This window comes from Acinonyx jubatus, chromosome B2 (assembly GCF_027475565.1).
Source record: "Acinonyx jubatus isolate Ajub_Pintada_27869175 chromosome B2, VMU_Ajub_asm_v1.0, whole genome shotgun sequence".
Classification (NCBI taxonomy): domain Eukaryota; kingdom Metazoa; phylum Chordata; class Mammalia; order Carnivora; family Felidae; genus Acinonyx; species Acinonyx jubatus.
In genome coordinates, this window is record NC_069385.1 from 116,410,244 (window position 1) to 116,432,716 (window position 22,473).

The window sequence follows — 22,473 nt, forward strand, 5'->3', positions numbered from 1 at the left end:
CCCACCCTCACCCCCAGGTGCTGCCACTCTGCTGTTTCTTCCTACTGCCCCGTCCAGAGAATTTGGGTATTAAGAAGACATTAAAAGAGGCTGTGTAATATATATGCATGAACTGCCGGAGGTAATTTCAGGCATCAGCAGGGAAAGTTTTATGGCAATGCCATTTTTGTGGGCAAATGAACTGGTGTCATTCTGGAAACTTTCTCCCAGAAATAAAAATGCCCAAAAAGAAATCTGGATTTTTCTCTCTTTTTTTTTAAGAGACCCAACCTAAATATTTCCTTATGTACTAATGAAGAACCATATTTTCATTGAACTCTTTACTGAAGTTGGACAATTCCTCTCCCTTCTGAGTTTGGAGTGAAGGCCAACCTGTTTCATATTTGACATCTCTGAGGGAAATGCCAGGAAAGGTTGAGGAGGGGGTAATGGGCAGAGTTAGCATGTACTGGTTTAAGAACTCCTCAGCTAAACAGTAACTTTACTAGGCCATTCCCTTCATATCTGCCTTGGCCTCAGAGAAGAGTGGGCTTTCTTAACCAGAAATGTTTTCAGGGGCACCTGGCTGGCTCAGTCAGTAGAGCATGCAACTCTTGATCTCAGGGGTTATGAGTTCAAGCCCTATTTAGGTGTAGAGATAAGAACGAGAGAGAGAACTGTTCTTGGGCCTTTTCATAATTTCCCCTTCAAAATGCATGAATTGTGCAAGAAAAATCCACATTCCACACTAACAAAGCAAGGGTTATAATACCTTGATTTCTTACAGGCAATACTTTCATCTTATGTTTTATTACTTTAAATCAAGCTTTTGTTGTAAGAAACAAAGTCATTTAATAAAGAGGGGTAGGGGTGTACGGAGTGGATGCTTTCTTTTCATTTTTTTCCCTCAAAGTGCAGGGATTGGAGGGGAGGGTGGTCGTTCCAGGTCCTCACATCACTCCAGGGGCAACAGGGCAGACCCGTAACCAACGGACTTGGAGCCAGGAGCGAGGGCCAGCCCTCCAGGTCCAGGATGAGCCCAGGCCAAGAATTCAGTGGAAGAGCCTACACTGCTGCCCAGCTCCCATGCCTCCACGGACCTGGACCTCAATAGACCTGGCGGGGAGTCTCGGTTTCCACACCTGTAGAATGGTAGCATGGCCTTGCTCTCTCAAAAAGAAACCGCCCTCCTGGGTGTGGTTCTGTTTCTCGGGCTATGAGAGCAGGCAGAAGAGAAACAAAGCACAGTGCCCCTCCCTCCCTAAGCAGTTCCAGGTGATCTTTTTCGTAGGGAGCCAGAGATGCCAGGCAGAGACCAGCCCCAGCGACCACGCAGGGTCTGATGGGCTTCGTGCCCACGACGACCCAGCACGAGCCCGACCGCCTCGGCCCCAGCAAGGCAGGCGGCCGACTGCGGGGTGGGCACGTGATCCCGCCCGTTGCCCCAGGAGACGGGAGGCGCTTTGTTCTCAAATCCCCGACTCTCCCACCGAGCGCCCCCGGCGTGGCGGGCGGGGGTGCGCGAGGGGTTCGACCAGTCGCTTCCGCGTCTCCGTCCTGCCCCTCCCGGCTGCCCGCCCCCCCCGCCGCAGTGGTACAGCCCGGGCCCGGAGGCTGCGCGGCCGCAGCCCTGACCCCAGACCAGACGGCGGGTTGCCGGGGAGGAGGTGAGCGACGGGAGCCGGGTCGCCGAGAGCTCCCCCTGCTGCCGGAGCCTGAGAGGGCCTGCGGCGGGCGACCCGGACGAGGAGGGCCGCCCGCATCTCGGCCTGCTGCCTCCTCGTTGCGCGTCCAGAGCCCGACTTCTGGCTCCCCGCACCGCTCTTCTAGGCTCCTTTGTCCCGTCTGTCCCCCGAGAGGCCCCGAAGGTGCCCACCCTACTCTTTTGGTCTGTCCGGGTCGGGCGCGACGGGCCAGGCTTCAGCTCCCTGGTCGGCAATTGGAGAGTCCCCTTCCCCGACGCCAACGGCGCGTCATTTCTCCCAGTCCAGATTCCATCCGCAACATGCCGGACGTCGAGGAGAAAGTGCCTCTGAAGGACCCAGGCGATGCAGAGTGCGGGTCCTGCAAGCTCGAAGCCTCAGCACCGACCGGGGAAAACGAGATCGGCCCCAAGGACCACCCTCCCTGTAGGTCCCGCCCCGCCGGCCTTTCGCCGCTCGGCCGGCGCCCAGTGTGGGGCCGGCGGAGAGGAAGGGCCCACGATCCTCCTGTCGTCCTCCCGTCCCTCTTGCTTTGGGCCCCCTTCGCCTGGCCTCCCACCACCCAGTATCTGCCCACTGGCCCTAGGCCCCCTATGACCCAAAGGTCTTCAAAGAGTTGTTGTTCCAGGAAAAAGAAGTGAGCCAGGTGTGATTACTTGAATCTGACAAGATTTGACGCCGTGTTCGTTCACAGCCGTTGTCGTTGAATTTGTAAGTGTAAAATGGCGGACCCTTGGAGTAGCTTTAAAGGACCCAAGTGATCCCGGATGGGAATTGTGTTCTTTTGGCGCTTCGTTGACTCAAGAGGTTACTACTGCTTTGGGCTCCTGTGCTTGAGCTCTGTACTATAGATGTACTCTTATGTTCCTATTGGGTCACAAGGGCTCTCCCACACTTCGGTAGGTCCAGCTTCACTAGGACGCATCCTGCATTTCTCTTATGACAATCTCTAGAGAATTTAAACAGGCATCAATCCGAAGACCTGTCCACATGCAAGAGTTTAACCTGAGTTAAATTCTTGAAGATTGAAATGGGAAAAATTAGTTGAACGCCCTGCTACTAGGTTGAATTACACTTGTTTCTCCTATAGCCACACGGGGGCGCTGCTGGCTAACAGAATGGGCCCAAAGTGGCAAATTGGGTGCGGTGGAATTTATTTAGCTATGAATCTGATATGGGGGTGGAAACCAGTATTTTGTAAATACAGTGTAAACACGTTTTTCAGGTGGCTGGATTTTAAAGATCTGCATTAGTTGATTTTACCTCTCATTTCTCTCTCGGCCCGCCCCTTTCCTGAGTTTTACAGCTGTTGGAGTTGCACAGCGCCACCAAACTCGTGAGCAACAGAACAGTCTTGTCAAAGTATGTTATGAACTTTGACTTGTAGTTGGAAAGTGTTTCTCTGTGTGATCTTTCAGTCCTTCAGTAAGCTGCTGTAGTTCACTCTCCCTTTGAAGATGTTCTCTTCTCATTTCGCATTAGTGAATTAGGGGATGGTCCATTTACATATTTGACTGTTTTGCCATTTTGGCTGACCCTAAGGACTTCAGAGGGGCTGCAGAAATAAAGGGAACTTCCAACCCTGCATGTAAGGTTCACTTCATCTTTATGTTTACCTAAGCAAGGGCTCAGTGGCTTTTTGGTAAATTTGCGATCACCTTTTTACCCATAAATTTTTTATTTAATTTTGAATTTTGAGATATTTCAACTTTGTTGAAAAGTAAACAGAAAGCGCAGTCAATGTCCACATTGTCAACATTCTGCCACATTGCTCTCTCTCTCTCTCTCTCTCTCATATGTATTTATGTATTTTTTTCTTTTTTGCTGAATATATATATATATATACACACACACATTCTGCCACATTGCTCTCTATATATACATTCTGCCACATTGCTCTCTCTTTCTCATATATATGTATGTATTTTTTTCCTTTCTTGCTGAGAATTGGAATAATGACTACCTCTAAAAACTTCATCATGTATTTCCTAAGAATAAAGGCATCTTATGTAACCCTTTTTCTACAATAACTATCTTTCCTTTTTTCCTTTTGTTTTTTTTCAATAGACTCCTGGCCCTGAGATCAAGAGTCGTGTGCTCTACCCACTGAGCCAACCAGGCGCCCCTCCTTTTTACATTTTGAATCTTCTTCCTTATGGAAAACCGGATCATTTACAAAAGTATAGTGACTAGTATCATGAACCATATTTACTCATCACCCAGCTTCAACAAAGATCAACTAACTCACGGCCAATCTTAGTTCATTTATATCTGCTCCACATCTTGGAATCCGAGATTTTGCTGGAAACAAATTATGAAGTGATGTTGAAAGAGAATGGGAAAATACGACTTAGCTGTGTGCAGCTTCGTTTCACATACAAGTGATCATTATAACTCTCATGCCTGTTATGTGAGAATGTTGTCAGCTGGGTCTGTGCTAAGACTTTAGAGCAGTGGTTCCCAACAGCTAGTGCTGGTTCGTGACAAAATTCCTAGCAATATTTAGTGAAAGAAAATAAAGATGTTGTAATGAGTTTTTTCCTAAAGCTAAATTGATTCAGTGTAAAGGACTATTCTGACAATATTCCCATTCTGGTTTTTTGTTCTTATGTTTTTTGTTTTTTTTTGTTTGTTGTTTTTGTTTTTGTTTTTTTTAGAGGTTATTCTGTTATGAAATGATGGCTTGGTGGTGGTAGAGTGGATTTTTTATTTGCTTAGTTGCTGGTCTCACTGTCCATACTTGGCAAAACAAAAGTCGTCTGCTGCTCAAAAGTCTTTTTTGGAAATGTGATTAGTCTGTGCAATCCTAACATCTGGGAGCTACTGCTTTATGAGACCAAATGACATTGGTGCAACTCAGTACCATCTATATGGAGATGTTAACTCTCATCAGAGGCTGGAAGAGGAGAGTAGACTCAGTCCCCTTAGATAAATGTTTATTTTTGCAAATCACAAATCATTGTTTCTTTGCTGCTTTCATAATCATTTGGCTTGTTTGTTATTTGTAAAGTAGCTTCTTTGTCCTCCCTTACCCCCACGCTGGACTATTCTGCGAGGCACTGAGGCCTAGGACAGTTGGCTACAACATGCCCGACTACAGGCACAGGGCCTGGAGTTCAGGAAACAGAAATGACTAGAATGGTTGAATGAAGTTTGTGTAAGATCAAGCTGATGAATCTAAATTTGGGGCCTACCCAGAGTGAATCTCTGAATAAAATAGAAATTTAGGCTTGTGTCCACCATAAGTTTTTTGTTTTTTTTTTTTAATTGAGGTAGAGTTGATGCATGAAACGTGGGTTTCAGATGTACACCATAAATTCTTTGTATCACAGGTCCAATAGACACAGTTGACAACGTTTCTAAGCTGAACAACAATACTGGAATGAATCGTGATTTCCACATGGAAGAAAAGGTTTTACCTCCAAGCAGGTACTGGTTTTCTGATTTTCCCATTTTATTCATCCTGTCATAGGTTTTAGCACTAATGGCTTCTGACCAGACTTGAAGCATTTTTATTTAATAATACAGTCAGTGCTTTCTCAATAAAACTGGAGAAAATACAGTGTCTGAATATAAACCTTAAGAGGTCTCAACAATTTAAACAGAAGAGTAATTATTAGTATTAGAGAGTCAAGAAGCAAATGTTATTTAGTGAATCAACCAAAGTAATTACTATTGGAATGTTGATTTTGGGACCCCCCACTAATAATAAAATGTCAATAGAGTGGATTTCAGATCTTCTTTGATGGGTGTGCAGGAAGCAGCCTGTGCTGCTGGCTGTGCTGTAGGCTGGCTATTGTGGCCATCAAATGATCCCAAAGCTTGGTAGCTAAAACCATGTTCGTGATCTCACAGTTTGCGTGGGTCAGAAATATGGGCGTGGTTTAACCGTGGGCCTCAGGCTCAAGGTCTCTCTCTCATGACGTTGCGGTCAATGTGTTGACTGCTGGCCAGAGCCCCCCTCAGTTTCTTGCCATGTGGCAGCTGGCTTCCCTCTGAGTGAGAGAATAAGGGTGTGAGAGATGGTGCCCACGACAGAACCCACAGTCTTTTGTTGCCTCATCTCAGAAGTGCCTCCTGTTGCCTCTGCTGCGTTCTGTTTGCTAGAAGGTGGGTGCTGAGCCCAGCCCACCCTCCGGACATGAGATGACACCAGTGTGAATGCCAGGAATCCTACATCTTTGGGGTCATCCTCCCGGCTGCCTACCTTATAGCTCCTTTCAATTACTCTCTTAAGTGACTGCAGATTAAACAGGCACAGATAAAATACTAGTTTTCTCATAGTGGCGTTTTCAATTGTCTTTTTGGCCGGCTCATAAATCAGTTTATTTTAGGAATCGGGATCAGAACTCTGTTGATAAATAATGCTCCCCCACCTCCATCAAGCTTCACTTTGATTGTTCCTTATATTGGCAGTGTAATAAATAAGAACCATCTGGTAAGTGTGAATTAAGTGGCTCTGCTGGTTTATTGGCAGTTGAATGGGTAAAGTCGGTGTCAGATTTTAAAACAGTTCTAATTTCCCACCAATGGATACGTGAGGGCAGCTGTGATTAGTCAGCTTCCTTAACTGGTTTTGTTATGTGGCAGCTTCAGGGAATCTGTGACTAAAGGGCCATTCTCTGTCACAGGCTGTTCCCCTCCCTCCTCTCTGTGCTCTGATTTGCCCATGGACCAGTGGGGGTCCATGCCAAGCACAGCTTCTATGGGAACAGGTTTTCACCAAAATCCACATTTCCTAGCATCTCTCTCACTGCTTAGATGTGTTTGTTGCTTGAAGGGGAGGAGAAAAGAAAGAAACTGGGAGTGAAGGTCTGCCAAAGGGGCAGTAGTGAGACAGTTGGGGGGAGGGTGGATAGAAGCGATGCCAGAGGGAGAAATGAAATGGGAAATACTATGATTCAGAGCTGGGTTTTCACGTAAGGTAACACCAAATTCATATCAGGAAAAAGGTTGAAATAACAGTTAGAGGTCACTCATTATTGGCAATTGGCTTCCCTTGTGCATAGGATGGTGTTCGTGACAAATGCACATTCCGAAGGGAAATCCCATGTTTGGGCATTCATTCAATAGGTGTTATATTGAGTCCTTATGTGGTAGGCAAAAATGGGGAGTGCCGGAGATAGAGATATCATTATCGATAAATAAGGTACTGTCATTGCTGTTAGGAAGCTTTTGTAGGAGCGACAGTTGAGTAACAGTAAAGACTGGTAAATTCACTCATAGTTGTGTATATAGAGTTTCATGAGAGTCCTCAGTTGCTTAAGGAGGGTCAGAGAAGATTGGCCCACAGAGGAAGACTTGAGTTGCTTATGAAGATTTGAGCTGAGTCTTAGAAGTGGAATAGATACTTTCCAGATGGTCTAGGTGTGAAAGAATGCTCCTGGCCGAGGAAACTATGTCAGAGGCAAGAATATAGTATGTTCTTTACAAGTTCCTTGGTGTGGTTGAGCACAACATACTATGAGATAAGAGGAGATAAAGTGGAAAAGGAGAAAGGAGACAGAGCGATATCCAGATGGGTCCAGGTAGTGGTTTATGTTGCTGATGAGGGAAAGCCCCTAGAGGACTTTAAATGAGCATGGCATCGTGATCAGAACTGAATTTTAGGAGTATTTTATTTTATTTTATTTTATTTTTTTTATTTTATTTTTGAGAGAGAGTGCATACATGCATATTGGGAAGGGGCAGAGTGAGAGAGAGAGAATCTTAAGCAAGCTCCTTGCCCAGAGCAGAGCCCAGCGTGGGCTCCATCTGACGACTGTGAGATCATGACCTGAACTGAAATCAAGAGTCTGACGCTTAACTGACTGGGCCACCCAGGCGCCCCAAGAAGTCCTTGATTTTACAATGAATTGGTGGAGAACAGATTGACAAGGGACAAGACTGAAGGCAGGGGGACCAGTGAATAGGCTACTGCAGTTGTCTGGGTGAGAGGTGCTGGGAGGAAGGAATGGATTTCAGACACATTTAAGATGCACAGCTTATGGAACTTGGAGATGGATTGGTTAAGTAGGATGAGGAGAAAAGAGTTGAGAACAATTCTAATGCACCTTAGACCATTGGACAGATTATAGTTGGTTACCTCTGATGATTGGGAATGGTGTGTTGGGAGAGGAACTTTGACTTTTTGTTCTTTTTCATCTTTGTATTGCTGAATTTTTGTTTTACAAGAAGCATGCATGACTACTGTATTTTTCTGGGGGGGGGGATGTTTAATTCAAGAAAACCAATAGTTACTTGGCAATGACTAGGTACAGCCTCAGACTTTTCAAATGGTTCCTTTTCTTATGAGTCTAACTCTGTAGATTTAGAGACATCATTTAAATAAACTTTCAGAGGAAAATTAATTCCTGTCATTCTTTTTTTAAATTAATAAACATTAAAATTTTTTAATGTCTATTTATTTTTGATAGAGAGGGGGAGAGTATGAGTGGGGAAGGGGCAGAGAGGGAGACACAGAATCCGAAGCAGGCTCCAGGCTCTGAGCTGTCAGTGCAGAGCCCAATGTGGGGCTTGAACTCAAGAACCATATCATGACCTGAGCTGAAGTTGGATGCTTAACCAACTGAGCCACCCAGGTGCCCCAACACATTTTGTTAAAGTAGTTTTGTTTTGCAGAAAAATGATTGGAAGGTACAAAGTTCCCACACAGCCCCTCTTCTGCCCCATTGTTCATATCTTGTAATAGGTCACCTGTGACAATCGGTGATCTAGCATTAATACGTTGTTATTAACTCAAGTCCATAGTTTACATTAGGGTTCATTTTTTGTATTATATATTCTATGGGTTTTGAAAAGTGTGTAATGTCATGAATTCACCATTTTTGTATCATACAGAGTGATTTCACTGACCTAAAAATCCCCTGTGCTCTACTTGTTCGCCCTTTAGTCCCTGCTCCACGAATCCTTGGCAACCACTGCTCCTCTTACTGTCTCTGCTGGTTTCCAGAATGTCCTATAATTGGAATCATACAATATGTAGCCTTTTCAGATTGGCTTCTTTCATTATGTAATATGCATTTAAGATTCTTCCATGTCAGGGCACCTGGGTGGCTCAGTCAGTTGAGCGTCTGGCTTTGGCTCAGGTCGTGATCTCAACAGTTTGTGGGTTCGAGCCCTGCGTTGGGCTCTGTGCGGACAGCTCAGAGCCTGAAGCCTGCTTCAGATTCTGTGTTTCCCTCGCTCTCTGCCCCTCCCCCGCTCACGCTCTGTCTCTTTCCCTCAAAAATGAATAAATGTTAAAAAAAAAATGTAAGATTCTCCCGTGTCTTTTTGGGGCTTGGTAGCTTATTTCTCTGTAATGCTGAATAAAATCCCGTTGTCCAGTTGTACCACAGTCTGTCTGTCCACTCAGCTACAGAAGGACGTCTTGGTTGCTTCCAGGTTTTGGCAATTACGAATCAAGCTGCTATAAACCTCCCTGTGCAAGTGTTTGTGTGGACGTAAGTTTTCAACTCATTTGCTTAAATATGGAAGAGCACAGTTACTGACAGTTTAATTTTGTAGGAAACTGCCAAACCATCTTTTAGAGTGGCTGTACCATTTTGCACCAGGAATGCATGAGAGTTCTTAGAGTTGCTTAACATCCTCACCGGCATTTGGTGGTGTCAGCATTTGGGATTTGGGGCATTCTCATCGATGTGTATTGTTACGTCATTGTTTAATTTGCAGTTCCCTGATGAAATGATGTTGAGTATGCTCATTTTTCATATGCTCATTTGCCATCTGCATGACAACTTTGGTGAACAGACTTGAGTGTCTCTTCAGATCTTTCCCTGTCTTAAAACTGGGTTGTTCTCTTCTTGTTGGGTTTTAAGAGTTCTTTGTCTATTTTGGATACTAGTTCTTTGTCAGATACGTGTTTTGCAAAGATTGTGCTTTGTGTTTTCATTCCCTTAACAGCGTATCTCACAGAGCACAAGTTTTCCAACTTGCCAATTTTTTTCTTTCATGGATCTTGCTTTTGGTGTTTTATCTAAAAGGTTGTTGCCAGGGGTGCCTGGGTGGCTCAGTTGGTTAAGCATTTTACTCTGGCTCAGGTCATGATCTTGCAGTTCACAAGCTCGAGCCCCACGTTGGGCTCTGTGCTGACAGCTTGGAGTCTGGAGCCTGCTTCAGATTCTGTGTTTCCCTCTCTCTCTGCCCTTCCCCTACTTGTGCTCTGTCTCTCTCGCTCTCTCAAAAAAATAAACATTAAAAAAATAAAAACAAAAATAAAAAATATAAAAGGTCATTGCCAAACCCACAATCCACCTAGATTTTCTCCTGTGTTATCTTCTGGGTTATCTACATTTTACATGTAGGCCTGTGATCCATTTGTGGAAGGTACCAGGTCTGTGTCTAGACACATTGTTTTTGCATGTGGCTGTCCAGTTGTCCCAGTGCCACATTCTGAAAAGACTGTTCTTTCTAAATGGAGTTGCCTTTGCTTCTGTTTTGTTGTTGTTGTTGTTGTTGTTGTTTTTTAAGGGGAAGAAATGATGGATCTTTCTGGCCCTCATGACTGGCTACCTGGTAGTACCAGTGAGATTGGGAATACAGGAGGAACAGGTTTGGAGGGAAGATAGCAAATTCATGGGGCGCCTGGGTGGCTCGGTCGGTTAAACGTCCGACTTTGGCTCAGGTCACAGTCTCGCAGTCCGTGAGTTTGAGCCCTGCATCGGGCTCTGTGCTGACAGCTTAGAACGTGGAGCCTGCCTCAGATTCTGTGTCTCCCTCTCTCTCTGCCCCTCCCCCATTCATGCTCTGTCTCTCTCTGTCTCAAAAATAAATAAACGTTAAAAAAAATTAAAAAAAAAAAGATAGCAAATTCAGTTTTGGATCTGTTGATTTGGAAATACGTATATTCGAGTATTATCAAAGAAGGAAAATCCTGTTTTTCATTTTAGGACTGTAAGAAAATAAAAGATCATTTAGTTCATTGCTATATGTATACATAAATGGAAACTAAGTCACATATTATCTAGGTTAGATGCAGTGTCAGTGCTAAAGCTGGCCTGACATGTCTTCAGAATTCTTCATGTTGCAGGGCGGGGAGGGCTGCTTGGAATCATGAAGAGCCCTTCTGAGAGCTTTTACTGATACCCTTGATGACATCCAAGTCTGGCCCCAGCTTGTCAACTTTGCTACAGTCTATACACAGTTCCTGGCCTTTCCCTGCCAGTATAATCGTCTTTTGTCATATCAAATGCTGTTTGTTTGGGGCTTAGGAGATAATGACCTTATAACAGTTTTTGGGTAGGGAAAGTAATTTGCTCATTTAACCCTCTTACAGTTTGGAAGGCAAGGTCAAGGAGACAATGCATAATGCCTTTTGGGACCATCTTAAAGAACAATTGTCAGCTACTCCCCCAGACTTCAGTTGTGCTCTTGAACTTCTGAAAGAAATTAAAGAGGTGAGTGACAGACTTTCCATTTGTAAATGTGAATGTCCTAGACATCTCCAAGGTCATTGAAATGTCAGTGGCTAGCAGATCCTAACTGAACATGGCCCATGAATCAGTCTAATCAGTAGATGGAAATCACACAGTTTCAACAAGGGAGTTTTTTATTTACTTATTTATTTTTTTGAGAGAGAGGGAGAGGGCACAAGTGAGCGAGAGGGAGAGAGAGAAGCAGGGCTCAACCGAAGTGGGACTTCTGTTCACCTGAAGCAGGGCTTGAACTCACAAACTGTAAGATCATGACCTGAGCTGAAGTCAGATGCTTAACTGACTGAGCCAACCAGGCACCCTCAACGAGGAAGTTTTAATATAAAAATTATTATGGGGCACCTGGGTGGCTCAGTTGCTTAAGCATCCAACTCTTGATCTCAACTCAGGTCTTGATCTCAGGGTTGTGAGTTCAAGCCCCGTGTTGGGCCCCACACTGGCATGAAGCCTACTTAAAAAAAAAATTATTATAACATGGAATTGGAGAAACAAGATCTTTGAACTAGTGAGAAGCAAAGAAAACTAAAGTATACTAAGATATCAGATCTAAGGAGAATATATTATGCTCCTATGGCTGTGCCAGGGGAGGCTACCAGCCTGTGGGCTGCTGACCACTGGGCACTGCAGGACCTGGGTGCTGCAGCAGGAGCCTGGCCCTGGACAGGTAGACACTTGCTCTGCAGGAACTGAGCCCCGAGAAGCCACTCAGGCTGTGGGAGCCAGCTACTGGCAAAGCCACACACACACACACACACACACACACGCACGCACGCACGCACACACACTGCATAATGCCAAGTGAGGATTCCAGAACCAGGAAGGGAAGCTCTCGCCTTTTGCAGTGTCTTTCTAGTATGTGGTAGGCACATCCTAAGGTGTCCCCCAGTGATCCACGCCTCTGTATAATCCCCTCTCCTTGAGTGGACGAGATCTGTAACTTGCCTGTAACCAGTAGAATATGCAAGGATGATGGGATGTCTGTCCTAGAAATGCATTTCACTACGAAAGACCCCATCTTAGCAGACTGGAGAAAGTCTCTTGCAGCCTTGAAGAAGCAAACAGGTGTGTTGTGAACTGCCCATGGAGAGGGTCTCATGGCAAGGAAATGCAGGTGGCCTCTAGGATCTAAGGACAACATCCATCTAACAGCCAGTAAGAAGCTGGGGCCCTCAAGTCTACAGGTGGAAGGAGACGAATTCTTCCAGCAATTGGAATGAGCCTGGTGACAGCTTCCTCTCCAGTGCAGCTTCCAAATGGTCATGTAGGCCAGACAACCCCTTGACCGCAGCCTTGTGAGACTCTGGATGAAGGACCCAGCTGAACTGTGCCTGGGCTCCTGATCCACAGAAATTGTGAGATAAGAAATGTGTGTGCTGTTTTAAGCTTCTAAATTTATGCTAATTGGTTAAGCAGCGCAGAAAACTAATAGTGCCCTCTACAGATGAGGCTTAACATTGTGCCACCTGGTAAAGGAAAAATATTTAAGGGACTTACTCGTTTTCTCAGAGCAGAGAAAAAAATGATGGACTTGGAACTGAGAGACAATAAATTGACAAATGTTACATTCCATTCCTGTGGCCGCTCAGCTTCTACATGCACCCTTCCACACACATTGCAATTCCTGAAAAGAACTCTGTTTCTACCTATTAAGATACAGCTGTCTTACAAGTTCTCGTTCTTTCCATAAAATGAGACTCACATTCCCAACAGTTACTGTAACCATTGCTATCTGTATTGCTCCTCAAATCCAGCCACAGTCCTTCTGAATATTCCGTTACCTAAAGTCCAAATTGTAAGGTTAACTTTCAGTAACCGATCTGTTAGATAATGGAAGGAGAGAGAAGAACATGGTTAGCATATACAAATAAACCCATACTTGTAACAGGCAAAGAGAAAATCTATAGTTTTTGTTTCTGTAGTTGGTCACAAGGCTATTGTTGACCTATGGCTTCCTGCTACTGTTGATTCCATATTTCTCTTGTCCACAGCCAGAGCCTCAGCGGTTGGGTTACTTTACATGCTAGAGTGACCCAAACCTTCATCACCAAAGAGACTGAGTCCTTAAAGCAATTTACTGTTGTTTGTATGCTGTGGTTTTCTGTTAACCTTTATTATTAGGTGTGGAAGTACCAAGAGGAACCTCAGAGAATCTTCTTGCCCTCATTGTGTAGCACCAACCTGGTTTCCTCTCCACAGCCAGGTCATTTGCTCTAGCCAGTAGAAGAACTCCTTTTTTCAGCCTATTGGTTCAGTGGTCTGAGGAGCTCAGAATAACCAGGTGCAGCCACATCTTCTGATCGCTGGAACCGATGCCAACTGAGCATCGGCAGAGCCTAAAGTTAGCAGGATGGGAAACAAAAATTCTCCAAGTAGGTTATTAGGTATGATAGTAAGAGAAACCAGTCCTACCTCCACTCCCTGATTCCTAGGACCATGTTTTCTGGCTTTGGGAAACTATACCATATGATGGTCTTTGATTCAAAGACGGTATTGCATCTTATCAGACAGAACCTCTTCCTTTCAGGGTTTTGTCCCTCAACTCATGCTGTAATCGAGTCAATAAGCCATTCCAGTTTTCAGTTAAGGCCTGTTGATTCAAGGGGGAGGTGGGTATGAACCCAGTGCTGCACTTCCTTTGCTAGAAGATGCATCCTTGATCAGATGGGGCAGGACAGTGGATAAGACATTCTATGAGTACACAGATGTTGGTGCTGATAGAAGCATTCACACCCATATCCAGAATATGTGTCTGTTCCAGTGAGGATGAATCTGTCCTCTCCTCGGTGGAAGAGGTCCAGAGAAATCATCTGCCACCAGGTGAGGTGGTTGGTTGATCCTCACTGGGGAGTGGCGCCTTATTAGGGGCTTTGTATTTTTAAGGATTTTTAAAATTGTAAACATATGTAACAAAATTTTTACCATTTTAATTTTTTTTTCTTTTTTTTTTAAGTGGGCTCCATGTCCAACCTGGGGCTTAAATTCATGACCCTGAGATCAAGAGTTGCATGTTTTATGGACTGAGCCAGCCAAGCATCCCGCTGTCTTAATTATTTCTAAGTGTTACAATTCAGTGGCATCGCGTACATTCCCAATGTTGGGCGACCAACATCCCATCCATTTCCAGAACGTTCTTATCTTCCCAAGCAGAAACTGTACCCATTAATAGTAACTCTTCATTACCTCCTTCCTGCAGAGTCTGGTATCCTCTATGTTACTTTCTGTCTCTGTGTGTTGACTACGCTAGGTACCTCATATAAAGAGAATCATATGATATTTGTCCGTTTGTATGTGGCAGATTTCGCTGTAGCATATTTTCAAGGTTCATTCGTGTTGTAAGCAAGTGTCAAAGTTTCATTCCTTTTTATGGCCAAATAAAATTCCATTGTATAGATAAACTACATTTTGTTCATCCATTCATCTGTTGATGGACATTTGTGTTGTTTTCACATTTTTGCTATTGCGAGTTGTACTGATTTGAACATTCATAGACAAGTTTTTGTTTGAACACCTATGTTCTGCTCTTTTGGGTACATACCCAGGGGTGGCCTTGCTGAATCATCTGGTAACTCTGTTTGAGAAACCACTAAACTACTTTCAATGGTGGCTATACCATTTTACATTCCCACCAGCAAGGCATGAGAGTTCCAGTTTTTCCACATTTTCCCCAGCTCTTCATTTCTTTTGTCATTATAGACATGTCTTGGTGGACATGAAGTAGGATCTCACTGGGGTTTTGATCTGTACTTCCCTGGTGGCTAGTGGTGTTAAGCATCTTTTCCTGTGCTTGTTGCCCATGTTCTGTGTCATCTTTGGAGAAATGTTGATTCAAGTCCTTTGTCCATTTTTAAATTGGGTGGGTTGTTTGTTGTTGTTATAAGAGGTCTTTACATATTCTGGATAGTAGCCCCTTGTTAGGTAAATCTTTTGCAAATACAGTCTCCCATTCTGTGGGTAGTTTTTTCACTTTCTTGATAATGTCCTTTGCACAGAAGTTTTAATTTTGGTGAAGTCCAATTTATCTGGCTTGTTCCTTTTGCCTTTGGTGTCATATCTTGCCAAATCCAGGATTATGAAGATTTATCCCTTTATTTCCTTCTAAGAATTTTAGGATTTTAGCTCTTCTGTTTATGTCTTTGATCCATTTTGAGTTGTTTTTATAAGATGTGAGGTAAGGGTCCAACTTCATTATTTTATGTGTAGCTTGCCAGTTTCCCCAGCACCATTTGTTGAAAAGACTGTCCTTTTCCTAGTGAATGGTCTTGGCATTGTTTTAAAAAATCATTTGGCCACATATTCAGGTTTTATTTCTGGACTCTGTTCTATTATTTTGCTCCATAAATCTGTCCTATCCCAGTATATGCTTGGTCTCCTATGGGCCATTTCATCTGATGATCGATTGCTGTGGTGCAGGCCTAATCATATGGTTAGGTAGGTCAGACAACACATGGTTCTTCCTGGGAAGCACAGGCCACCTGGCCACCGAGTGTCTTATGGTGAGGTGTTTACTTCTGCAAAAGCCCAGAGGCAAGTCAAAAACTGTTTCTCAAAAGGCAAATAGCGATTTGCAGAGAGGGCATAGACTCGCTCTAAAACTCTAGAGGTCTGTGCTGCGATGCTCTTACTGGTGCCTGCCAGAGGCTGTGTAACAGCATCCTTACCTGCCATGGACACTTTAAGTATCACTGAATCTGTAGGATCATGTGGCCCAAACGGTACTGCAGCTTGTATGACAGCCTGGACTTGGCTGCTGTAGGGACTACTCTCACTCTGGTTCCCGCTTGAAACTGGAAACCTTATGAGAGACCTTAGATGAGTGTTGCAGGAGCAAATTCACTTGTGGTATATGTTGCCTCGAAAACGCAGAAAGGCCTGCAAGTGTTATGCCTCTTTTTTCATGGTGGGTGGTTTGAGGTACCACGACTTGTCCTTCACCTTGGAGGGGTTAGCTAGACAATGTGCAGACCACCGAAGCTCTAGCAACTTTGCTGGGGTGGCAGGCTGCTGACATTTTCTGGGGATTATCTGCCATCCTGTAGTTTGCACGTCTTCCTGAGGCATCTAAAGTCCTTGCTGCTTCCTGTGCCACAGATCCAACGGGTCTGTGGCCTTTTGAGTTCACACGTCACCTGTGCTACCAGTTTGGTATCTGTTAGGGTCCAATCAGAAGAAAGGACCCAGAAAGTAATGTGAACCGAGAGAAACCACAGTACCGCAGGAACATGCTGTGGAGGCGCCCGCCAGAGCCAAGAAGGCAGGCCTCTTCCTCCTTCGGGATCTCTCCGGCTCCCTCTGCGAACAAGACTTACCATTATGCTAGCCGGCCGGCAAAGTAAAAATACTTCAAGGGCCTGGCTCTGTTTTCCCAAAGTAGGCCCTGGAGGGTACACTTGGCACTGAGAACCTCCAGCCGGTAACTGGCATAGTTTACCATTTACGTGTTTTTTGGTTTTTTTTAGTGTTTACTTTTGAGAAAGAGACAGTGTGTGCGGGGGAGGGGCAGAGAGAGGGGGACAGAAGATCAGAAGCAGACTCCACACTGACAGCAGAGGGCCCCAGGTGGGGCTCGAACTCACGAACTGTGAGATCATGACTTGAGGCAACGTGGGCCGCTCAACCAACTGAGCCACCCAGGTGCCCTGACCATTTGGATAGTGTGGACAGACTTGCATTTAAGACGAGTCCGAACAGGTGGGAAACGTGGTACCACACAGTACTCCTCTCAGTTACACAGGTATGCGTTGAACCTCACCCTCACCCCCACCATGTTCTCTATGTTACAGAGGTACAGGGATGAACAGAGTCTCTTTTCACAGGGAACTTACATTTTGGAGTTAATAGGCTATTTCCAGTGCCCCTTAACTGTTCCTTGGCCTATTTCTTCCTCTCCATTTGAAGTAAAATAATCTAAAAAATGTCTGCTTTTTATTTTTTATTTTAATACGAAATTTATTGTCAAATTGGTTTCCATACAACACCCAGTGCTCATCCCAACAGATGCCCTCCTCAATGCCCATCGCCCACTTTCCCCTCCCTCCCACATCCCATCAACCCTCAGTTTCTTCTCAGTTTTCAAGAGTCTCTTATGATTTGCCCCCTTCCTTCTCTATAACTTTTTTTCCCCCTTCCCCTCCCCCATGGTCTTCTGTTAAGTTTCTCAGGATCCACATAAGAGTGAAAACATATGGTATCTGTCTTTCTCTGTATGACTTATTTCACTTAGCATAACACTCTCCAGTTCCATCCACGTTGCTACAGAAGGCCAGATTTCATTCTTTCTCATTGCCAAGTAGTATGCCATTGTATATATAAACCACATCTTCTTTATCCATTCGTCAGTTGATGGACATTTAGGCTCTTTCCATAATTTGGCTATTGTTGAAAGTGCTGCTATAAACATTGGGGTACAAGTGCCCCTATGCATCAGCACTCCTGTATCCCTTGGGTAAATTCCTAGCAGTGCTATTGCCGGGTCATAGGGTAGATCTATTTTTAATTTTTTTGAGGAACCTCCGCCCTGTTTTCCAGAGCGGCTGCACCTGTTTGCGTTCCCACCAGCAGTGCAAGAGGGTTCCTGTTTCTCCACATTCTTGCCAGCATCTATAGTCTCCCGATTTGTTCATTTTAGGAGTGTCTGCATTTTAAAATTAAGAGTACGTCATCACTGTGTGATGTGTATAGTTTATATTTGTTGTTCTTTGTGTTTCTTTTTACCACACTCCTTGATTTTACTTGTCCCTTTATCTCATTCTGCCTAGAAAACGATGCACTGTTGCTATATCGATCCCCTAAAGCCTTGAACTCTTATCGGCCTCTCAACAAAGATAAATAATGTTCTCTAGGAAATTTAGGGACCCCACTTCTTGGTCCCCAAAAGACAGGCTGACGTCCTTGACTGAAGGGGTTGTCCATTAGGGAAGGTTCGGGGCTTTGCACAGAAAGTGACTCCCTTTGATTTCTTTCCTGGGCAGATCTTGCTCTCACTGCTGTTACCACGCCAGAACCGCCTAAGAAGTGACATTGAAGAAGCACTGGACACGGAGCTCCTCAAGCAGAAGGCAGAACATGGAGATCTGGATGTCCCGCATCTCTCTAAGTATATTCTCGACACGATGACTTTGCTGTGTGCGCCAGTTCGAGATGAAGCAGTGCAGAAACTAGAGAACATTACAGACCCTGTTTGGTTACTGAGGTGTGAAACTTGACTGCCGTCCCTTGAAACCTGCCTCAGTCCCTGGCCCAGGAAAGTGGGGTCAGACACTAGATTATAGCCCCTGTCTTGGCTGGCTCTTCCCCTACTGAAGACCAGACTAATTCCTCTCTTTTCTCTTTGCTCGCCTATTAGCTATTTCCCCGTCCCAAATGGCCATAGGTTGGTTGGGCCTCCCATATAACATCCTATCATGAAACATTATATAGAGTATGTGTTGAAACATCTTTTCCTCAGGCTTTCACAGTGTGAGGGGACAGGGATGGGAGGTTATTCCTGTATAATAGCTAAAGAAAGCAAGACCCAGACAGTTAAAAAAAAAAAAAAAGAGAGAGAGGAGTGATTGGCCTAGAAATGGCTTCAGAAATAGCATCACCTATAATCCCATTTCCCAGAAAGATTCATTAGCATGCTGGTATATTCCCCTTTGCTGAATCTACCTTTTATTTATTATTATTTTTTAAATTTATTTTGAGAGAGATAGAGACAGCACAAGTGAGGGAGGGGGAGAGAGAGAGAGGAGAGAGAGAGAATCCCAAGCAGGCTCTGCACTGCCAGTACAGAGCCTGATGCAAGGGCTCGAACCCATGAAGCCATGAGATCATTACCTGAGCCGAAGTCAGATGCTTAACCAACTGAGCCACCCAGGCGTCCCTGACTCTACCTTTTAAAATAGACAACAGAATGATCATGTGGAGAGAGAGCTAGCCTGGAGGATTCAAGGTCCAGAGACTTACCAGTTCCTCACTCCGCCATTCACTTACTCTGGGCCTTGGGTCGTGAGTCCCCTCATCACAATGTTATCTTCTGTAAACTTAGGAGGTGGGACTAAGTTAGTTTTAGAGCTTCTAACTCTGGAATACAGTGATTTAATGACACTTTCGGTAGGTTCCCCTCTCACTAGATTTCTTTTCGGAGTATATTTTATTTTCTATGTCAGGGGGATCTTCCAGGTCCTGGGCCTGATGAAAATGGACATGGTGAACTACACTATCCAGAGCCTTCAACCCCACCTGCAGGAACATTCCATCCAGCATGAACGGGCTACGTTCCAGGAACTCCTCAATAAGCAGCCAAGTATGTAAATAACTCGAGGGCAGGAGTGGAAAGATATGATCTTGGGTCTGACTGCTATGATGTTAGAGAGTATTTTGCCTCTTGGAAGCAGAAAATTTCTTCCTCAGGTAGCGGGAGGGAGAAGGAAGAGTTGTCTGAGACAGACACCCTCCACCCCTGCTGCCACCAAAGCTCTGATTTGTTGACCAGGAGCATATCTTGAAGAGAACCTTAGTCTTGGAGCTTTAGGGATGCGGATGCCGAACACATTTCCCCACTTCCCCACTCTCTTCCTATCACAGGCCTCCTCAGTCACACCACCAAATGGCTGACCCAAGCAGCGGTGGACCTCACCACACCACTTCCGACTTGCCCTGACACTTCTGACTCCGCCAGTGTGGCCAGCTCCTCTCCGAGCGAGGCAGCCATCAGCCCTGAGCCCCTCAGCCCTACAATGGTGCTGTCCCAGGGTTTCCTGAACCTCCTTCTCTGGGACCCTGAAGATGAAGATTTTCCTGAGGTAGGTCTGTGGAGGGCATCGCTGTGTTTTGTGTTCAGGAGCCTCATCTCCTGACAGCCTGTTCTCCCTGCTCCCCCAGACCCTGCTGACGGATAGAACACAGCTGCAGGAGCTCGAGTCCCAGCTGAGCCAGCTAACCATCCTGGCCTCAGTTCTGCTGGTAGCCAGTAGTTTCTCTGGCAGCGTGTTGTTTGGCTCACCCCAGTTTGTGGATAAGCTGAAGCATATAACCAAAGACGTGATGGAGGAGTTTAAGTCCAGGTGAACTGCACAGATTGTTTTAGGGTAGATGGTAATTGTGGTACAAGAACATGGACAGGTCGTGAATGATGCTGACAGTTCTACCACAGACCACAAAGATTGGGACCATCCACAAAGACTGTTGATGTCTTTCCATAATGGTCTTGAGACTTGTGACAGAGAAAAAGAAAGCTTTCTTTTTAAGGGTGGTGTGGAGGATAGTTTACTACATAATGATTATCTTGTTTGCTACAAAGCAGTCATTGTCTCGCTGAGTGGATGCCAGTGAGCTGGGCTTAGGTATATCCAGGAGTGTTGATTGAACATCCACTGTGTGCAGGTGTCACACCAGATGACAAAAAGAATCAGAAGGCCAGGTCTGTCACTGTAATTGGTGATAGTAGGACATGTGACCACAGAAAATGTCCAAGAAAGGGTTAAAATTGTATATACACATACATAAATAAACTCCATTAGGGCTAAAGAATTCTGAGTGGATACCAAACTCACGTCCAGAGTTGACTTTATAGTTTATCTTGTTTCCTAAGAAGCAGAACATGGTATCAGAGAGAATAGTTGGCATCTGGGGCATAGTAGTGAAGATGCTGAGCCTACCCACTGGGCCCTGCTGCTACCAGGGACTGGGGTGAGGGCAGGAGGATATCTGGGGGTCTGCCTCCAGTGGGCCCAGCTCCTGGTGTGGGGCTTCCCTGGCTCTGGGCCATCTGCTGGGTACCAGCTTACTCTCCTTCATGGTGTAGGCCTGAGGAGGCTATGCAGACCGTGAGTGAACAGGTGTCTCAGGAAATCCATCAAAGTCTCAAGAACATGGGCCTTGCTGCTCTGAGCAGTGAAAACACAGCGTCTCTGATAGGACAGCTCCAGAACATTGCCAAGAAGGAGAACTGTGTCCGCAGTGTCATTGGTAAGTATGCCTGTGGGGATGGTGAGAATGTTCTGGTGAGAGGTAGATCCCATCCCTGGAAGTCAGTTACTAAACCATTTAACAATACAAAGCATGACCATTGGGCGAGTCACTGTTTAGGCTTTAGTTTTTTCAAAATGCTGAGTTGAGAATATATTCCTTTTAGTTTAAAGACTGATTCTTGTTCTAAGGAAGATTTGCATCCAGGAATTCATGACTTCTGAGTATGGCATGCTGCCCAACCAACCTGGTTAGGTCATCCCTGGCCTTCTGGGTCGTTTCCTGACTGTAGTCCAAGACATGTGACATCTACCCCCCACGTCCCAGCAATAACAAATTGATGCTGAATTAGCCAGAGGACATTTTCCCATAGCAAGGACTTATCCCTGTTGGAATGGAGGGCATGAACTTGACCTTGTTCTTAACCTCAGCCATCCGAAGTATTGGTCTAAGATCCTCGTGATAAATACTCACTAGGATCTACTGATAGATGCTTAGGTAATCTTTTGAATAGTCTAAAATTTACTAGCCCACTAGTTTGTGATATTTGCTATGTCCTTGGGAGCCACATAACAGCCCCCTTCCCAAACAAAACAAATTTCCTTATCTCTGGGTGAGTGGGTCGACTAGTAAATATCTCAGTTAACTCGGAGCTTGAGTGAGTAGAGTTGCAGGGGTAATGTTGCCCCCTGAAAGTTGTTTGCCTTTTCCCTACTCACTGTCGTCTCCTGCTCACAGATCAGCGGATCCATTTGTTTCTCAAATGCTGTTTGGTCCTTGGTGTTCAGCGATCTCTGTTAGATCTCCCTGGAGGCCTTACCGTCATTGAAGCAGAGCTGGCAGAATTGGGCCAAAAGTTTGTCAGCCTAACGCACCACAATCAGAAGGTGTTTGGCCCGTACTACACGGAGATCCTAAAAACCCTCATCCCTCCCGCTCAGGCACTGGAAACAGAAGTGGAGTCTCTCTGATAGCACCAGCTCAAAGCCCTGGCGCCTTGGACCCAGGAGAGCTCCTTATCACTCTCCTGGGGTGACATCACCACTGACCATCCGAGCAGGAAGCCCTCCTCCCCTCCTGCAGCCAGTACACCCAGGGCTGTAGTGATCAGCATGTAAACACCAGCTGGCCCAAACTCATTCATTAATAAACTTCTGAACCACAAGCAAACCTCCACTCTCCTGTGCTTCAGCTGTGGCTGAGCCCTGTGCTCTGGGCCCCCAACTAGCCGAGATGCCAAAAGACCCCCAGCTTTTCCTCTGCTGGCCAGGGGCTCCCTTCAGCATGCAGAGCTGAGAAGCCAAGACACTCGGGTGCTAGCATTATTTCTCTAAGGGTAAAGCATTTCTCTGAGGGCTCTGAGAATCTGTAGGATTATCCAAAATGTGACTATAACGGCTTCTCTGGAA

The 22,473-nt window shown here is 45.2% G+C and overlaps 1 protein-coding gene across 2 annotated transcripts; it reads left to right on the forward strand.

Annotated features, from left to right (window-relative positions):
• The first annotated feature begins 1,510 nt into the window (after nt 1-1,510).
• On the forward strand, nt 1,511-22,234 carry TCP11 (t-complex 11). Of its 2 annotated transcripts, none has more exons than XM_027057938.2 (10): nt 1,511-1,646; nt 1,971-2,108; nt 5,015-5,111; nt 10,960-11,080; nt 18,085-18,305; nt 19,264-19,400; nt 19,682-19,899; nt 19,979-20,160; nt 20,901-21,064; nt 21,803-22,234. In XM_027057938.2, exons 2-10 carry the CDS (start codon nt 1,985-1,987, stop codon nt 22,033-22,035), a joined length of 1,497 nt encoding a protein of 498 aa, XP_026913739.1. In that variant the 5' UTR covers nt 1,511-1,646; nt 1,971-1,984; the 3' UTR covers nt 22,036-22,234. The 2 variants fall into 2 exon arrangements, with proteins under 2 accessions (XP_026913739.1, XP_026913740.1); XM_027057939.2 differs by having other exon boundaries at nt 1,542-1,646; nt 1,966-2,108.
• Nucleotides 22,235-22,473: the final 239 nt, after the last annotated feature.

What these genes read in the sequence shown, in the direction of transcription:
- TCP11 (XM_027057938.2), top strand. Translation starts at nt 1,985, where the DNA reads ATGCCGGACGTCGAGGAGAAAGTGCCTCTGAAGGACCCAGGCGATGCA. An exon ending in AAGGTTTTACCTCCAAGCAG is followed by an intron (nt 5,112 to 10,959) that starts GTACTGGTTTTC and finishes ACCCTCTTACAG; the next exon opens with TTTGGAAGGCAAGGTCAAGG. An exon ending in CTGTGTCCGCAGTGTCATTG is followed by an intron (nt 21,065 to 21,802) that starts GTAAGTATGCCT and finishes TCCTGCTCACAG; the next exon opens with ATCAGCGGATCCATTTGTTT.